At 60.4% G+C, this 19,050-nt stretch overlaps 1 protein-coding gene across 10 annotated transcripts; it reads left to right on the top strand.

Annotated features, from left to right (window-relative positions):
- The first annotated feature begins 6,159 nt into the window (after positions 1-6,159).
- Positions 6,160-18,523, top strand: MIB2 (MIB E3 ubiquitin protein ligase 2). 10 transcript variants are annotated; one of them, XM_028487957.2, is made up of 20 exons: positions 6,160-6,226; positions 7,626-7,781; positions 11,513-11,769; positions 11,859-12,030; positions 13,262-13,368; positions 13,473-13,667; positions 13,817-13,959; positions 14,073-14,168; positions 15,152-15,256; positions 15,342-15,504; positions 15,586-15,719; positions 15,826-15,974; positions 16,059-16,215; positions 16,308-16,468; positions 16,570-16,696; positions 16,792-17,025; positions 17,447-17,625; positions 17,701-17,882; positions 17,961-18,026; positions 18,198-18,523. In XM_028487957.2, the coding sequence occupies exons 3-20, from the start codon at positions 11,523-11,525 to the stop codon at positions 18,434-18,436; spliced, it is 2,856 nt and encodes a 951-aa protein (XP_028343758.1). In that variant the 5' UTR covers positions 6,160-6,226; positions 7,626-7,781; positions 11,513-11,522; the 3' UTR covers positions 18,437-18,523. The 10 variants fall into 10 exon arrangements, with proteins under 10 accessions (XP_028343758.1, XP_023981230.1, XP_054939796.1 ...); XM_024125462.3 differs by having other exon boundaries at positions 14,061-14,168; XM_055083821.1 differs by having other exon boundaries at positions 13,440-13,667.
- The last annotated feature ends 527 nt before the right edge of the window (positions 18,524-19,050 follow it).

The following is a 19,050-nucleotide window of genomic DNA, read 5'->3' as shown; positions in this document are numbered from 1 at the left end:
TGTCCTACTTACAATTTAACTCAATTTTTTAAAACCAAATGAACTACAAGGCTTTATTGACATCACAGTATATTCGAGAATAATTTTAAGAGCATTACAGCTGAAAGAGAATGGCATGTTTACCGTCTTGTCATGCACTATTTTTCTGGAAAAAAAAATAGAAAGTAATACAAAGAAATCCTATTAAGTAACTTGGAGCAGCATTTGGAAAAAGTACACCTACTTACAGATTTTTTAAAAATATGGTTTTACCTACATAGTCACAATGTGCCTCTATAATGAGACAAGCCCTTAAAGCTCATGGGATTTTGTAAACATCATGGCATTCTCACCACGTCATTTCTCAGCATTTTCCATGGGGAGGGTTGGTCATCGTGGACTGAGCCCATCAAGGTTTCCACACAGCTCGTCAATTCGCTCCCATCCGGACTCCTTCTGCGCTGGACCACTGGTCCATTTGTCCCTCCAGCATCTGTCCCACTCCGTGTGCCTCAGGGAAACCTGTGATTTCCTGCTTTTTCTCTTTCAAGGCCGCTTCCCTTAGACCTCCTCAAACCTCTGGCTCTTGCTCTAGACAGCTTGCTCTCACTGTACAAATAATAAATGTTGGAGAGGGTGTGGAGGAAAGGGACCCTCTGACGCTGTTGCTGGGAATGTAAGTTGGTGCGACCACTGTGGAAAACAGTATGGAGGTTCCTCAGAAAACTAAAAATAGAGCTACCAACAATCCCACTCCTGGACATCTATCCAAAGAAAACTCTAATCCAAAAACATACATGCACCCCTATGTTCATAGCAGCACTATTCACAATAGCCGAGACACGAAAACAGCCTAATGTCCATCAACAAATGAATGGATAAAGAAGACATGGTACATATGTACAACGGAATATTACTCAACCACAAAAAAGAATGAAATAATGCCGTTTGCGGCAACATGGATAGACCTAGAGATTATCATACTAAGCAAAGCAAGTCAGAGGAAAAACAAATACCATATGATATCACTTATATGTGGATTCTAAAATATGGCACAAATGAACTTATCTATGAAACAGGAACAGACCCACAGGGCTTCCCTAGTGGCGCAGTGGTTGAGAATCCGCCTGACGATGCAGGGGACACCGGTTCATGCCCCGGTCCGGGAAGATCCCACATGCCGGGGAGCAGCTGGGCCCGTGAGCCATGGCCGCTGAGCCTGTGCGTCCGGAGCCTGTGCTCCGCAAAGGGAGAGGCCACAACAGTGAGAGGCCCGTGTACCACAAAAAAAAAAAAAAAAAAGAAAAGAAAAGAAAAGAAAAAAAAGAAACAGACCCACAAACACAGAGAACAGACCTGTGGTTGCCAAAGGGGAGGGGGTTGGGGGAGAGGTGGAGTGGAGTGGGAGGTTGGGATTAGCAGATGAAACCTATTATATACGGGGTGGATAAACCACAAGGTCCTACTGTAGAGCACAGGGAACTTTATTCACTATCCTGTGATAAACCATAATGGAAAAGAATATTGAAAAAAGAATGCATATATAGATATAAAACTGAATCACTTTGCTGTACAGCAGAAATTAACAAAACATTGGAAATCAACTACACTTCAATTTTTGAAAATGTAAAAAAGTAGGCAATCTGCTTTTGAAACCGGGAGCGGGGGCGGGGGGGTCCCTGTAGGCTCCAGGGCACAGAAGCCTTTTTTTGTCCCGTTTCTTGTAGGCAAGACTCCAGTCCATGACCTTCCCTGGGTTCCAGAGGGTGGATTCGAACAGTTGCTAATCAAGGGAGGGGCGACCAAGAAACCACCTGAGGCGAGATTCCAGGGACCAGAGAAGCTCATCAAGATTCGGAGACCGACCACCTGAGATGAGATTACGGGAGTACAAGTCTTGCACACACCCTGATCTTGTCAGCAGCCCCTCCCTTGAAGTATTGAGTTTTGATGAGTACCTCCTCATCAAATCCTCCCAGGTAGGGACACATAGTTTTTCAAGGCAAGTGTCCCCCTGTGCCTGGCAAAGCAATAAAGCTATTCTTTTTCTACTTCACCCGAAACTCTGTCTCCGAGATTCCATTTGGCACCGATGCACGGAGGCCGAGCTTTCGGCATCACTCTGGATTTTCATTCTGTGAGAGTAACTTCTCCTCCTACTGTGTCCAGCTTTAGTGCTTGGGGATCTCCTATTCTGCCTCATCTTCCTCTGAGGAGATGACACAGTGTGGCGGCTGCCGGCATTAGAACCGCGCGCAGAACTGGGGGTGCCCAGCTAGTCAGGCGGGAACCACCGCCCCAGGACTGCCTCACCTACTCCTTGTCTGTTTCTTTTTCTCTCTTTCTTTTCTTTAAATTTATTCATTTATTTATTTATTTTTGGCTGCGTTGGGTCTTCGTTGCTGCACATGGGCTTTCCCTAGTTGCAGCGAGAGGGGGCTACTCTTTGTTGCAGTGTGCGGGCTTCTCACTGTGGTGGCTTCTCTCTTGTTGCGGAGCACGGGCTCTAGGTGCGCGGGCTTCAGTAGTTGTGGCACGTGGGCTCAGTAGTTGTGGCTTGCGGGCTCTGGAGCGCAGTCTCAGTAGTTGTGGTGCACGGGCTTAATTGCTCCGCGGCATGTGGGAGCTTCCCGGACCAGGGCTCGAGCCGTGTCCCCTGCATTGGCAGGCGGATTCTCAATCACTGCGCCACCAGGTAATCCCTGTTTCTTTTTCTTTATGCTCTTCTTTTTTCTGGTTCTAAAGCTGATGTTGTTTCATTTAGGGTTCTTTCCTTTAACCTCATCACTGCCTGCTTCTCTTGTTTCTATCAGATCAAGGATTTTGCTCTGTATGGATGAATTCATTCATCTCTTTGGTAAACGACAGTCCAGGTTGTCACCTGTGTTCCCAACCCACAGACTATATATCGGAGCTTCCTACAGCCCCCTCCTCAGGTTTGATGGATTTGCTAGAACAGCACGCAGAACACAGGAAAACAGTTTACTTAGTAGTTCACCACTTTATTATAAAAGGATATAACTCACGGATGACCAGATGAAAGAGGTGTGTAGGGCAAGGTGTGTGGCAAAGGGCATGGAGCTTCCATGCTCTCTCGAGGCACAACACTCTTCCTGCATGTTCATCAACCCAGAAGCGCTCCCAACCCCATCCTTTTGGGTTTTTATGGGCATGACTGGTTAAATTATTGGCCAGTGGTGATTGAGCTCAATATCCAGCCCCTCCCCCCTCCCCAGAGGTCAGAGGGTGAAGTTGAGTCCCAACCCTCTAATCACTTGGTTGGTTCCCCTGGCAACCCGCCCCCACTCCTAGGAGCTTTCCAAAGACCACCTTGTTAACATAAACTCAAGTGTGATTGAAAGAGTCTTGATATGAATATCAAAATGCACGTTTATGACTTTTTTTTTACTTTAATAGACAGAATTATTATTTGTAGTATTTACACACATAGTGTCCCGTGGTAATGTTAAAGTTACCATTGTCTTCAAATGCCCCTCAAAATAACACACTTTGCCTTCCTAAGTGAATCTTGGACAAGGAAATTCAGTGAAAGTGATCTACTTACGACTGTGTCCCATGTCTCTCTTTTTTTTTAAACATCTTTATTCGGGTATAATGCTTTACAATGGTGTGTTTGTTTTTGCTGTATAACAAAGTGAATCAGCTATATGTGTACATATATCCCCATATCTCCTCCCTCTTTCGTCTCCTTTATGACTCTTCTGACTTAGCAAATTCAAGGGTTTTAGGAGCTCTGTGCCAGAAGCTAGGGACAAAGACCATAGGTCTATTTCTTATTATAAATAACAATATCAAAGAGCTTAACTAACGAAAAGAAGGGATGGAAGGTAAATTTAAGAATATCTACCAGAAAAAGAGGTAAACACTAGGTGAGAAAAGAAAATTAGAGGTCCAATCAGAATGTGAGTAATAGGAATTTCATCAAGAGATAACACAGAATATGGAAGAGTCTTGTTCTTTACAAAGTTCCAAAACTAAGGACGTGAGCCTGTAGGATGGAGAGAACCACTGTGTGCACAGTCCAATGAGCAAGGCCCACATCAAGGTATATTGTTGTGTCAGTTGAAAACACCAAGGATAAAGAGAAGATCCTAAAAGCTTTCAGAGAGAACAAACAGATCACACACAAATGGACAGGAATCAGAACGGCTTTGGACTTTTTAACAGCAGCCCTGGAAGCTGGGAGCTAAAAACTATGAATTGAAAAGTTTTGAAGGAAAAGTATTTCCAATCTAGAATTCTATATATATCCTACCATTAGAGACGAGAGTAGAATAAACACATCTCAGACACACACCCTTCCCAGGAAGCTACTAGTGGACTGACTTCAGCAAAATAAGAGAGTAAACCACAAAGGGGTTCCAGGAAACAGGGAACCAACACAGGAAAAAGGCAACAAGTCACAGGGATGACAGCAGAGGAAAGGTCAAGACAGCAGAGCTGTGCGGTGGGTTGAGAAAGCCATCAGTCTGGAGGGAACACGGGCCAGGGGGCTCTGGGAGAGGGGCCTCCAAGAATTAAACAGCTCTAAGGTGTTTGAACCTTTGGAAAATGTTACTGATAAGCAAGTGGCAAAGAAAACTAGCCACGTAAAAATCTAGGCACAAGAGAAATACTAGTTAAGTATGAAGGGAAAAAAAGGTGGTACAAGATGGAGGCGTGGTTTTACACCGTCACCGTGAACAGTCGTGAAAATGTGGGGGTGGGGCGGGCGGGGAGTTGCTTGGAGAGCCTGCTTCCTCCCTTACTTCGGGAAGTCCATAGAAATGTCTATATTTAATACATCAAAAACTATCAGTCGCTGGTTGAGAAACGTGGAGGTTTCTGCCAGAGGAAAAGCTACAAGGGTTGGAAGTATTTGCCTCTGGGGAGACTGGCACGGGACCACTGTTGTTCACTACGTCTTCAGCTCTGCGTGAATAAAAAACCATGCACTGGCGTGACTTTGATTTTATATTTTTAAATTTTTTAAAATTTAATTTTATTTTTTTATACAGCAGGTTCTTATTAGTTATCCATTTTATACATATTAGTGTCTACATGTCAATCCCAATCTCCCAACTCATCACACCACCACCCCCGTATACAATATTTGTTTTTCTCTTTCGGACTTACTTCACTCTGTATGACAGTGTCTAGATCCATCCACGTCCCTACAAATGACCCAACCTCACTCCTTTTTATGGCTGAGTAATATTCCATTGTATATATGTGCCACATCTTCTTTATCCATTCGTCTGTCCATGGGCATTTATGTTGCTTCCATGACCTGGCTATTGTAAATAGTGCTGCAATGAACATTGGGGTGCATGTGTCTTTTTGAATTATATGACTTTGATTTTAAAATAAGTCAAGTCAAAAGGAGTTGGCTGTGACAACTTCTCATTTCTACGCCCTGGAGGCCCGGCCTAGCGGGTCTCCACGGCAACCGAACGCGTCTCCGAACCCAGCGGCGCCACGTAGGGTAGGGCAAGGGTGACGCACTTCCGCCTCAGGCCCCGCCGCTCCGCAGCGGAGGCAAGGCCGCCTGGTTCGCGCATCGCGGGCCCGGGCGTGCGCAGTCTTCGGTAGCCCGGGCGGCTCGGGGTGGCAGTGTACCGGCGCCCTCCGGTCCGCGGCCCCAGGTGGTGAGAGGCCCTAGAGTCGCCACAGCCTGCAGTCCGCATCCCTCTGACTACTTGCGCACACGCTGTCAGACGCGAGCCCATCCCCAGTCAGGCGACGCACAGCCGACCCGAACCCTTCCCGGGAAAGCAGAGCTGGAGGCCCCCACCTCCCAATCGGGGCGGGACTGGAGCCATAGCTCACGCCCCCACCCCCGTTACGTCACGGCGCTGCCGGGCCTCCTGGGAGTTGTGGTTCGGGCCCGCCCCCGGGCCACGGTCTCAGCGGGCTGCGGACTGCAAGTCCCGGCAGGCCTCGCGGCGGCCCCAGAGCCCCGAGCGCCGGGGGCTTCGGGCGGCCTTGGCGGTTGGGTTCTGGTGCTGCGCGGCGAGGCGGGGCGGCCTGGCTGGTTGGCTGGCTCTGAGCAGCCTACCTCGCGGGCCGGCCGCCGCACACACTGAGGCCGCAGTCGGCGGGCTGACAGACTCGGATCTCCTCAGGCCCCCGGAGCCCCCGCGCGAAGCAGGCGGGACGCAAACTTCGGGGCAAGTGGAGGGGTAGACAAGGGCACCTGGGCCGGGGACTGGCAGCGGCGGGGGCCCGGGGCGGCTTCCCGAGGAAGGTGACGAATGACAGGGGCGGGGCGGACCCCAGGGAGTGAGGGGGGGTCAGTTTCGGGGCGGGCGCCCGGCCCAGCCTGTCCAGCCCCGCCCCCCCGCAGGCCAGCTGCTCGAGTCCAAGGCTTAGTGCGGGGCCTTGCCGTTCGCCAGCCCTCCGACCCCATCCCAGGCGACCCCAGACCTCAGGGAGCCCTGCAGGGCAGGAGCCAGGCCCCTGGGGCAGCTGTGGGGTCGTGGGCCCGGGAATGAGCCTGTAGACGGCGGGCGTGTAGATTTTGCGTCTTGGCATCTCCCCGCCGCCGCAGGGTCGGATGGCACAGGGCTTGCGCTGAAGCTCAGCAAGGCTCGAGGCCAGTCCGCAGGTCTCCAGACATCAGGGCTGCAGCCCACCAGTCTCTGGGCGGGCGGGGGGCCTCGGAACAGCTAGACAGGTGAGCTCTTGAGGGGCTCGGATTCTGTCTGATGCTGTGTTAGAGGGGCTTTGCTTGTTTTTGAGCGTGTCTGGGGTTGTGGGGTGGTAAATAATCCTGCCTCTCCCTCTGAGCTCAGAACCAATAGAGGCAATAAGCAAAGGGGCCAGACAGGGTCTTGGGGGGCCCAGCGGGGCTGGGGATGAGGCAGCGTGAGAGTGGGAGCCCTGGCAAAACTGGTCCTTCCTGGCAGGTGCCCTCGTCTTGCCTTCTCGCTCTGGCCTGTTGCTGCAGGTGCAACAAGTATCTGAAGGTTGTGCCCCCGCCCAGGATTGGCCCTGTGCAGTGGCTGTGTCGTGACACCGCAGTCTGCAGGGTGCCTGAGGGCTTCCATCTGGGTGGCCAAGATTTGGGTGATGACCTCCCTCTACTTCCTTCGGGCCTTCCCCCAGGTGGTGTGTTTGAACTTGGCCAAGTCGGGTCTCAGGGCTTCACCTGGTCTCTGAGGGGCCAGACTCCCTGGGCACCCAGGATGGCCACCTCTGCCTTAGCCAGAGCTGCCGCATGACCGGAGACTGTGATTCACCAAGTCTTGCCAGTTGACTGTGCCACACATGGTGTGGATTTAAACAGCATCATCAGCCTAGCCAGAGGTGCCAGGGAAGGAGTGGCAGCCTATGGTCGCAAGCAGTCAGCACGCAACTTTATTCTTCTCAATAAAGGCAGTTTGCCAACTTTCTAGCTAAATGGGATTTCATCTTTGCAGATTGTTGAAGTTTTTTCAATGAAATTGTCCAAATAGGGCAAACACCTTATTTCTATACTGTCCCAACGTGTGCTTTAGAAATAGTTCTGCATTCCAAGAGCTGGAAGTTTCTTGTGAAAAGAGAAACTAGTACACCAGCAGAGCAGATCCAGGTGTCCACCTGTTTGGTTGAGATGACAAATGCTAAAAGTGTAAAACTGCCTTTTAAAAACCATGTTTCCCCAGACTTGCTGGCTGGCTACCTGTTTGGTTTGCTGTGTTCTGCGTCGGCAATCGCTTCTAGTTTCCAACAGGAAATCTTGGTGTCTGAGCAAACCTGTGACCCGGGAAAGAGCAGCTAAGCGTCCGGGATGCTGACGAGAGGCTGGCGCGTGCTGTAAGGTAAGCGCCGACTGCTCGCACCTGGAGCGCTTCAGGGTCATCGTAAACCCTCATAGTGACGGCCTCGCGGGGTGCCAGTGCCAGCCAGGGGTGGGCTGTGAGCTCTGAGGACGACGTTAGAGTACGGCATTTCTGGCAGAGGAAGAACTCTTTGGGTGAATTTCGCACTGAAACGGCGCTGCCCTTCCTCCCTAGCCCCTCAGGGTTTCTTCGCTGCCCCCCTGCTGCTGACCCCGGTCCATTCCCCGCTGGCCACCCCCTCCCCTCACACCTGGGTAGCACCTTCCGAGGTGAGGTAGTGACCTCTGACACTGGGCAGGCTGGGGCCCTGAGGTCACATGGAGCACGAACGGCCATCTGCTGGGTCCTGGTGACAACAGCGACAAAGACCAGGCACGTGGGGGGAGGAAAGTGGCAGAGAGGCCTGGAAAGCCACCTGGCCTGCTTCACAAGGGTCCTACGATGCTGTGCCCACGCGCTGAGGTCCGGGAGCCAGGAGGGCACGCAGGGAGGCGTCTCTGGGGGCCCTGCTCAGGCCCCAGGTCGGGTGATGCCAGGCTGGGCGCGGGTGCTGCAGCCGAGGGCCAGCCCCGGGCCCCCCAGGGATGGAGTGTGGAGGGGAGGTGAAGAGAGGCTCCCCAGGCTGTGGGTGCCGCAAGGCGGGATGCCGCTCTCTTCTCACTGTCCTCCTTAAGGGCCACTGGTCTGCGTGGGAGGAACCCCGAGACTCAGCGTGTCCATTTGGCTCTGTCCCCTGTGGGCCAGTGGGCTCCCGGGAGGGACATCCTCGGGGAGCAGGGAGGCTGCTGGCCAGCACTGGACAACTGTCTGGCTCAAAATAGGGGTGTGAAGGCAGCTTGTGCTGGTCAGAGGGGCTCCCCGTGACAGGCTGGACTTCCGGGTGCCCTGGTGGAGCCGCTGCTGGCTGGGACTTGGTCCTGCTTTCCCACAGGCCCTGCCGGGCATCCTCCACCCCCTGTTCATTCTCTGCTCATTCCCCTGAGGGCAGAGCCAGGCACTGGGCACACTTGCTATTCTGCTCAGGGTGTTCACTCCCTGCCCCCTGTCTTGGTGGAGATGGTTCTGCAGCCCGTGGCCAGTGGGTCTGTAGGCCGCCAGGAGGGTGGGTGTGACAGCTGGCCAGGCAGGCTGAGGGGCTGGGCTCACAGGCAGAGGGCGTGCCACTGTGGCTGCAGAAGGACTACAGTGCTGGCTCATGGGACTGGCGTCCTTTCCTGCCCCTTTATCTCAGCGTAGGGCCAGTTTCTGGCCGTGCAGATGGCGTGCCCCTTGCTAGCAGGGGTCTCTCGTTGGGCCTGTCTCCCCACACTTGTTTGGGTGTGTAGCTGCCTGGAACGAGGTCCAGTCTGAGTGGCTCAACAGGAGCGCCTGGGAAGGGTGAGAGGCAGCTCAACACAGCCCACGGGCCACGACCTATTCTGGAGGCTCCCGGCGGGGAGGAGGGCGTGTGCGATCTGGCTGAGGTTGGCAGCCTGGCGTGACAGGGCCTGTGCTCTAAGGGGCAGTGCCACTGCTAAGCCACTGGGCCACTGGCTCAGGCTGTGCTGCTCTGCCTGAGTCAGACACGTGTGGTGGCTGCTGACGGAGAGACACCAAGCAGGAGGCCGAGGCCACACGTGAACGGCCCGCCCTGCGAGGTGGCGGCCCAGAGGCCCTCAGCCCTCGTCTGGGGCTCGCTGGCAGTGAAGAGCCACAGGCATTCTCGTGTGGCCTTCTTGCTGTGGCAGGAAGGGCGGAGAAGCCCTGGTGCCCCATCTTCGCAGGGGCCAGAGACCACAGAAGGGAGGGTGGCTGGAGGGCGGCAGGAGACGGAGGCGGCGTGGCCCCTGGGGGGGCAGCCGGCCAGGTGAACGAGCAGCGAGTGGTTTCCCTGAGGAGATTGGCCACCGGGTCGGGAAGGCACGTCCTTCTAGATCATCCACCTGCGTCTGGAAGCCCTGGCGGTCTTGGGAGGGGTGAGGCAGGAGTGGTCCCAAGCGCCTGCCCGGGAGGCGGAGGGCCTTGCAGGAGCTGAGCTGGCTGAGCAGTTCAAGCTGCTGAGAATCTGAGGGTCCTTCACTTGGACCCTAGGCTGGGCATGGACCAGGAGCCTCGCCCTGTTGGGCAGCGCCCCTCCCCTGTACACGCTGTGCTGGCGCAGACCTCAAGGTGGGGCTGGACACAGGGCGGCCGTCAGATGACCTGTGGGCTCAGGCCTGGGATTCTGAGTTTGGGGCTGGGGGGGGGCTCCAGGGGGAGGGGTGACGTGTGGTTTTCCTTGTTGCTGGCTAAGCTCTGGGCTGGCCTGGCGGCCTGTGGCTTCACTGGGCCACTGGGTGCTAACAGGAGCCAGCTGCACCCCAGCCAGCCTCAGGGTCTCCCTGTGGCATTCCAGGAGCTCTGCAGTGAGACTGCTGGGTGCCCCAGGCTAGCGTCTCCCCAGCCTCGGGGTCCCGATGCTACCTGAGAGCCCGCTCCACTGCTGAGGCTCAGTCTCCAGAGATGGAGCGGCGACTGCCCCCTCCAGTCCTGGAGCCCTGAGCCCTCTCCCGCATCAAGTCCTGTTGATTTAACATCTTAGGTGTTGTCCAAATCCATTCATGTCGTAAAAAAAATGTATTGAGGAATCACATATACAGGGAGGCCCAGGTCATAAGTGATCCAAGTTAGCAAAGTGGACACGTGTATAATTGGCACCGAGATCAGGAAGTAGCATGTTCCCCCCCGGTCCAAGCCCCCCGTGACCGCCTCTGCCGCTGTCTCCCTGACTCTAGTACCCTGGATTTGTCTGTCCCTTTTGTGAACTTTCTATTGGTGGAATCAGGCACGTGGCTTCTTTCCTTGAACATGCGTTTGTGAGCTTTGCTGTGTGTAGTGCAGCGGTTTGTGCTCCCTTGGAGGTAAATCACGTGTCACGACCCAGTTCACCCTTGAGCACTCAGGGCGGGCGCTGCTGTGAACAACGCCACCTCCGTCAGGGCCTGCCTGGGGTGGCTGGGCCACGCTTCTCTGGAGAAGGACCACGCAGCACTGCCCACTGGGCTGTGGGCGGCATCAGACCCTGTGTGTGTTAGCTGCCGGGGGCACCTGTTCCAGCGTTTTCCTGTTCTCTCTTGGGTTGTCTGCTTTGTGCATGAGATCTGCACGCCCTCCTTCCACACTCCAGGTACAGGGTCTTTGTGGCGTATGTGTTGCTGCTTCTCCAGGCTTAAGTGCCGTCCAGCTTCTCATTTGGCTACACAAAGAAAGTCTGCTTTCTTCGGAAAGTTTTATTGTCTTACCTTTCATGTTGATGTGTGCAATCTTGGTGGCCCCCTGTATGCCAGCCACCCAGAACCAGATCTGCTAATGCGGGCAGACCCTCCTCCCAGATGGGCCTTGTCCCCTGGTTCCCTGGGGACCTGCAGTCCTGTCACCAGGTTGGCCCCCACACTTCTGCTACAGCTCCCCACTGCGGCTGGCAGGCCCTCTCCAAAGAGGTGTCCCACCCTCCCTCCAGGACGGGCCCAACTCTGCTTTTGCAGCTGGTCTCCCGTGCTGCTGGCGGGTGGCCACGTGGGCCCCCTTTGGTCTCTACTGCACAGGCCCCCCTCCAGCCCCAGGGCATTCCCCGTGTTCCACCCCACCCCCGTTCCCATCCATCTCTCCCTGGCAGCCCTCTCAGAACTGGTGCAAGCCTGTGTGGCCTTCTCGATGTCTCGATGTGGCCTGAGGGTGCCCTCTGCCCGCAGGTCTCCCACCATGGAGCCAGACCCCCAGGCGGGCGTGCAGGTGGGCATGCGCGTGGTGCGCGGCGTGGACTGGAAGTGGGGCCAGCAGGACGGCGGCGAGGGCGGCGTGGGCACGGTGGTGGAGCTCGGCCGCCACGGCAGCCCTTCGACCCCCGACCGCACGGTGGTCGTGCAGTGGGACCACGGCACCCGCACCAACTACCGCGCGGGCTACCAGGGCGCACATGACCTGCTGCTCTACGACAACGCCCAGATCGGTGCGCGGCCCCGGGGGCGGGGCTGGAGGGGGCGGGGCCGGGCAGAGGGGCGGGGCCGCGCGGCGCCCCCTGACGCTGCCCGCCCACAGGCGTCCGCCACCCCAACATAATCTGCGACTGCTGCAAGAAGCACGGGCTGCGGGGCATGCGCTGGAAGTGCCGCGTCTGCTTCGACTACGATCTCTGCACGCAGTGCTACATGCACAACAAGCACGACCTGGCCCACGCCTTCGAGCGCTACGAGACGGCCCACTCGCGCCCGTGAGTTCCCCTTCCGCCCCGGTGTGGGCGCGGACCCGAGGGGGCCCCGGCGGCCCTGCGTCCTTCCCGCTCACGTCCAGGGCCCCAGGGCCTTGCAAGCGCACCTCTGGCACCTGAGCAGCCTTGGTCCCGGAGGACTGGAGCTGCCTCCTGCTGGCCACTCCCCAGGGTACAGGTCGAGTCCTTCCTGAGCCATTTCCTGGAGGAGTGGCCAGGGTCGTGGTCACGCCGGGGGGCCTGGGCGTTGACACCAGTCCCTACCCCCTGCGGAAGGCAACCGTGTCCTGCGGAGGTGGGTGCTGTGGATGGGGCCTTCTCCGCTGTCCCGGTCCCCTCCTAGAGCCAGGCTCCCCAGTGGTCCCCCGGTGCCGCCGTGGCCGGGGCGCTGAGGGTGGCCTGCCTGGGGCGTGCTGCCGGTGTCCGCACCTGTGGAGGTGCTGTTGGCCTGGCTGGCAGGCTCCTTTGCCGTGGTCGGGGGCGGGGGGACCAGGCTGGGGAGGAGTCCACTGAGCTGGGTGGGTGCCCAGAGGTGCACCCCTGTTCCCTGCACTGTCGCCCTCGCCTCCTTGACACCCCCCACGCACGGAGGGGAGGGGTGTGCTCCACGGCCCAGCCGCCCCTGGCCAGTGTGGGAGCCAAGATCAGCTGTCTGGGCGCCTCTGGCCAAGCCTATCTTGCTCGTTCCTCTGCTTCCCACGTGCTGAGCTCCCCTGGGCCAGGCCATGTGCTGAGCTCTGGGGTCAGCTCTAATGTGAGGCAGCAGGTCTGGTGTGACCGCACGTAGAGGGTGTGTGGTGAGGGTGGGCCTGGGGCGCCCTTCTCGCCTGACATCGTGAAAGGTCCCCCAGGGACTTCCCTGGCAGTCCGGTGGTTAGGACTCTGCACTCTCACTGCCGAGGGTACAGGTTCAGTCCCTGGTTGGGGGAACTAAGATCCCACAAGCTGCATGGCGCGGCCAAATTGAAAAAAAAAAAAAGAAAGAAGAAAGGTCTCCTGGAGGGACCTGGGCCGCAGCCCCACTCTAGGCCCAGAGTGTGGAGGGCACTGACCTGTGGGGCCAGCTGCTCCGGGGGGAGGGAGAGCTGGGCCTGGGAGCTGGTGGAGCCCCATCCTTTAGATTCCAGGGGTGGGAGTGGGAGCTGGGAGTGGAGGAGCAAGGCTGGCAGAGCAGGGGGCCTGCTCCGTTGCATGGTTGTCCCCCATGGCCTGGGACCCACTCTCTCTCTCGTAGGGTCACGCTGAGTCCCCGCCAGGGCCTCCCAAGGATCCCGTTAAGGGGCATCTTCCAGGGAGCAAAGGTGGTTCGGGGCCCCGACTGGGAGTGGGGTTCGCAGGATGGTGAGTGGGGGGCCAGGGTGAGAAGGTGGGGGCTGGGCTGCCACTGGCTATGGCTCATCCTCGTGGCACAGGCTTAGTCTGCTGGTGGGGCCACTGTCTCCCAGGAGGGGAAGGGAAGCCAGGCCGAGTGGTGGACATCCGTGGCTGGGATGTGGAGACGGGCCGGAGTGTGGCCAGCGTGACGTGGGCCGACGGCACCACCAACGTGTACCGCGTGGGCCACAAGGGCAAGGTGGACCTCAAGTGTGTGGGCGAGGCAGCCGGTGGCTTCTACTACAGGGAGCATCTCCCAAGGCTCGGTACGGGCGGGCCCCACTGACACCCACCCAGTTGCTCTCTGTCCTGGCTGAGCAGCCCTGGGCCAGGGGTGGCCTGTGAAGTCACTGAGGGGAGGGGAGGGGTGGGGGCGGAGGGACCCGCGTGAGCTGGGCCCGCCACCTCACCCCAGGCAAGCCCGCAGAGTTGCAGCGCAGGGTGAGTGCTGATGGCCAGCCCTTCCAGCACGGGGACAAGGTCAAGTGTCTGCTGGATGCGGATGTCCTGAGGGACATGCAGGAAGGCCACGGCGGATGGAACCCCCGGATGGCCAAGGTGAGCCGCCCCACCTGCCCAGCTCCCCGTGCCCTCCCCCCCACCCTCTGGACCCCCGCCCTCCTGCTCCACCTGGCCACAGCCTGCGTGACCCGCCGCAGTGTATCGGACAGACGGGCACCGTACACCGCATCACGGACCGTGGGGACGTGCGTGTGCAGTTCAGCCACAAGACCCGCTGGACCTTCCACCCTGGGGCTCTCACCAAGGTGCATGGGGGGCCGGGCTGAGGCCCTCTGCTCACTTCCGTACCCCCTTTAACGTGCTGGCTTGGCCCTGGGAGTGCCTCCCTCGGGCCCTGAAGGAAGAGGGGAGGGCATGGTGTGGTCCAGAGGGGACTAGGTCCAGGGAGAGGGGGCCCTGGTGTGAGGCACGGGGTGGGGGCCGCAGGGAGCTGTTGGAAGCGGGGGCGGCAGGCCAGGCGCGAGCATCTGTTCTGAGGGCCAGAGGGGCCTCTGCAGCCTCACAGGCAGGAGGGGGCGGGTTGGGCATACTTCCTCGGGAGGACGGGCGGACCTTGGCCGGGGCCGGGGCGGGGTGGGCCCGGGGAGAGTCGTCTGGGACGACTTGGATGAGGGGCCCTTGGATGAGGGGCCGAGGCGGCGCGAGGCAGCGGCGTGTCCAGTGATGGCACCTGGGCCGGGGCAGCGCCAGCCCTCAGCTCTGGGACTGCGGGGGCACATCCGCCTCCAAGGGTGGGGGATGGTGGGGTCATAGGGCAGGTGGTTTGTAGAGTGAGCTCCGTCTGTACCCACGAGGGCAAGGGCGAGGAGGGAGTCGCTAGGAAAGTCTTGGGGGTGGGGGAGGAGCAGCCCTGACCCCCGGGTCATCCTGTGGGCCCCCCTCCCCCGAGCCAGGCTAGTCCGGTCTTGGCTGTGCTGCCCGCTCCCCCGTCAGTGCAGGGACAGGCCCACCCTGGCAGCCCCCCAGCTGCCTTCTGTCCCGTCCGGATGCTGATGTCCGCTGCCTCTCTGGCTGTCACCCGCATGGCTCTGAGGCTAGGCCACCAAGGGCTGCCTTGGTCACCTGTCGCCCTTATCGGGCCAGGCCCTCTGGTTGTGCTTTCGGGCAGGGGCTGGGGTCCCGTCCAGGCCAGCGTGTCCTGTGGAGCTGGATGGGGGCGCCTTCCTGCTCTGCGACCCCAGGCAGCCACACCTGCCAGGGGCCCCTCACGTGCTTCTCTGTCACTCAGCACAACTCCTGCTCGGTGGGCGAGGTTGTGCGGGTCATTGATGACCTCGACACGGTGAAGCGGTTGCAGGCCGGGCATGGCGAGTGGACAGATGACATGGCCCCCGTGAGTCCCTCACCCCTACCCCCCCACCCCCAGCTCCCTCGCCCCTGGGAGGCCCACCTGAGACTCCCGCCCTCTCCCCACCCAGGCTCTGGGCCACATCGGGAGAGTACTGAAGGTTTTCGGAGATGGGAACCTGGGTGTGCTGGTCAGTGGTAAGCTGTGGACCTTCAGCCCCTCCTGCCTGGTGGCCTACCGGCCTGAGGAGGACGCCAACCTGGACGTGGCCGAGCGCGCCCGGGAGAACAAAAGTGAGGGCATCCAGTGTGGGCGGCTGGTGGGGGGCGGGGCCGGCCCTGGCCGCCACCGAACCTTGGCCCTGCCCTCCCCAGGCTCCCTGAGTGTTGTCCTGGACAAGCTTCGAGCCCAGAAGAGTGACCTGGAGCACCCAGGGAGGCTGGTGGTGGAGGTGGCCCTGGGCAACGTGGCCCGGGCTTTGGACCTGCTGCGGCGGCACCCGGAGCAGGCGAGCTCCTGAGACCAGCCCCTGCCACCCGCCACCCCTGCCCCGGCCCCACAAGCCCCAGCGGGAGGGGCCGGGGCCAGGGGCTAACCCTCTGCTCCCCCGGCAGGTGGACACCAAGAACCATGGCAGGACCGCCCTGCAGGTGGCTGCCTACCTAGGCCAGGTGGAGCTGGCGCGGCTGCTGCTGCAGGCTCGGGCGGGCGTGGACCTGCCGGACGACGAGGGCAGCACGGCGCTGCACTACGCGGCGCTGGGGTGAGGCCTGGCCGGGGCGCGGGGGGCCGGGCCCGCAGGTCCAGCCAGTGGGCACAGCGCCCCTCCTGCTTCCTCTCCCGCCAGGAACCAGCCCGAGGTCGCCCGGGTGCTCCTGAGCTCAGGTTGCGGGGCCAACGCTCTTAACAGCACCCGGAGCTCGGCGCTGCACGTGGCCGTGCAGAGGGGGTTCCTGGAGGTGGTGAGGGTCCTCTGTGAGCGCGGCTGTGACGTCAACTTGCCCGTGAGTGCTGGGTACCCTGGCCCTATCCCTGGGGTCAAGGAGGCAGTGGCCAAGACCTTCTGGCCAAGTGATCACTGGCCCACCACCGGCAGGACGCCCATGCTGACACGCCCCTGCACTGTGCCATCTCGGCGGGCACTGGCGCCAGTGGCATCGTGGAGGTCCTCACCGAGGTGCCGGGCATCGACGTCACTGCCACCAACAGCCAAGGCTTCACCCTGCTGCACCACGCAGCCCTCAAAGGCCACACGCTGTGAGTTTGGGGTGGACGCATAGCCAGCAGCCAGCTCCTGCTCTGCTGCTGGGCCGCTCTGGGGTCGCCCCGACCCTAGACGCGTCTCCCTGCTCCCACAGAGCCGTCAGAAGGATTCTGGCTCGGGCCCGGCAGCTGGTGGACGCCAAGAAGGAGGATGGGTTCACAGCGCTGCACCTGGCCGCCCTGAACGACCACAGGGAGGTGGCCCAGGTTCTCATCCGAGAGGTGTGGACGCAGGGTCCTGGGCGGGCCCGGGGACCGGGGTGTCAGGGCCCACCGGGGTCCCTGGGCTGAGCCTGTGCCCCCCCCCCGCCCCCCAGGGCCATTGTGATGTGAATGTTCGCAACCGTAAGCTCCAGTCCCCGCTGCACCTGGCTGTGCAGCAGGCCCACGTGGGGCTGGTGCCGCTGCTGGTGGATGCTGGCTGCAGCGTCAACACCGAGGACGAGGAAGGGGACACAGCTCTGCATGTGGCACTGCAGCGTCACCAGCTGCTGCCCCTGGCAACTGATGGGGCCGGGGGGGACCCAGGGGCCTTGCAGCTGCTGTCAAGGGTGAGGAGGCGTGACTCTGGGTGCTTGAGCCGTGGGCCGTGGCACCTGGCTGCAGACCCCTGTGTTCTCTGCCCACCTCCACCTTCGGGGACAGCCCTGACCGGCCCTCTCGGGGGGGACAGCCCGGGACGCAGTGGTTTGCAGGAGGTGTCTTCTGCGACCCCAGTCACCTCCATGTGGCCAGTGTTCCTGAGATTCTGTGCTTCAGACCAGCCTGGGAAAGGGGGCGGGGTGCCATGTGGGCGGGGGTCGTGTGTCAGGACCCGGTTCTTCTGCCGGCAGGGGCCTTTACCCGCCTGCCTCCGGTGGCTCCGGGGGGTCCCGGGCGGGGCCCAGGCCTCTGAAGCCCGGTGCCAGCCAGGCTCCCTCCAGGCCAGCGTTCCCAGGCGCCCGCCCTCACGTTGTCTGTCCCGCCACCCAGCTACAGGCCTCGGGCCTTCCGGGCAGCGCGGAGCTGACGGCGGGCGCGGCGGTCGCCTGTTTCTTGGCGCTGGAGGGCGCCGACCTGAGCTACGCCAACCACCGCGGCCGGAGCCCTATGGACCTGGCAGCTGAGGGCCGCCTGCTCAAAGCCCTGCAGGGCTGTGCCCAGCGCTTCCGGTGAGGGGGCGGGCGGGGCCGGGGGCGGGGCCGCCCACAGCCCTGGGCCCTTTCAAGCCCCCTCTGCCCACGCAGGGAGCGGCAGGCTGGCGGGGGCGCGGCCCAGGGCCCGAGGCTGGCGCTCAGTGCCCCCAACACTGTGACCAACCTGCACGTCGCCGCGCCGTCCGGGCCCGAGGCCGCCGAGTGCCTGGTGTGTTCGGAGCTGGCGCTGTTGGTGCTGTTCTCGCCTTGCCAGCACCGCACGGTGTGTGAGGGTGAGTGCAGGGGCGGGGCGGGGCGGGGGTGCGGCGACCGGGCTGGGGGGCCTCGCTCAGCCGTGCGCTCCCCCGCAGAGTGCGCCCGCAGGATGAAGAAGTGCATCAGGTGCCAGGCGGTCATCGGCAAGAAGCTGCGCCCAGGTGGGGCTCGGCGCCGCCCCCCCGCCCCCCGCCCCCCCGGTGTGGGCCGCTGCAGCTCGCCCCGCGGTTCACGGCTCCGCCCCCTGTCGTGGCTCACGCTCCTACCCGCGGCTCTCCCCCAAGCCCCGGGCCTCCACAGCCCCTGCCTCTGACCGGGACCCCTTCCCGCAGACGGCACGGAGGTGGTCAGCGCCGCCCCCGCCCCCGGCCCACCGCGGCAGCTGGTGGAGGAGCTGCAGAGCCGCTATCGGCAGATGGAGGAGCGCATCACCTGCCCCATCTGCATCGACAGCCACATCCGCCTCGTGTTCCAGTGCGGTCACGGCGCCTGCGCGCCCTGCGGCGCTGCGCTCAGCGCCTGCCCCATCTGCCGCCAGCCCATCCGCGACCGCATCCAGATCTTCGTGTAGCCCGCGACCCCTGCCTCGTTCGGCGGCCACGGCCCGCGACCGCCTTCGCAAGCCCCTGCTCTGTGTTTTATAAAAAGATTAACGGACTTTGCGCCTGGTTGCCTGCCTGGGGCGGGGCCGCGGGTCCCCCACCCCGGACCATCCCGACCTGGCCCCCTTCCGCCGTGGGCCCAGCGCTGGGCTCTGCGCTTCGTCCAGAGGCCCCGCCTGGCCCCTCCCGACCTGCGTGTCCTGCTCTTCTTCCCAGGACTCACGGGTCCAGAGTCCTGCCAGGATCCCGGTCTCTGGGCCAGAAAGGATGGGGCCCGGGCTCGCGGTGTCGTCCAAGAGCACTGGTTGGACCGAAACCCCGGCAGCGCCTCCTCCCTGCGCCTGGGGCGGGCTGTGGAGACGACAGACTTTGGCCAAAGCAGAACCCGGTGTCGTGGCGGGCTGTGCGGTCCTGGCTAAGCGGGGAGTTGGGCGAGGCCTCTGATTCGAGCCAGAAGCCCCGGCAGGGTTTCAGGACCACTGAGTGTGGGAGGTGGAGCACGGACCTGGGGAGTAGGGCAGAGCACAGGACGGAGAAGGTCGGTTTGTCGGCGCAAACGTTTAGCCGTGGGGGCGGCGGGCAC

Source organism: Physeter macrocephalus, chromosome 3 (assembly GCF_002837175.3).
Source record: "Physeter macrocephalus isolate SW-GA chromosome 3, ASM283717v5, whole genome shotgun sequence".
In the NCBI taxonomy this organism is placed as follows: Eukaryota; Metazoa; Chordata; class Mammalia; order Artiodactyla; family Physeteridae; genus Physeter; species Physeter macrocephalus.
The sequence above is the reverse complement of the archived record's forward strand: the minus strand, read 5'-3'. Positions and strand labels throughout refer to the sequence as shown.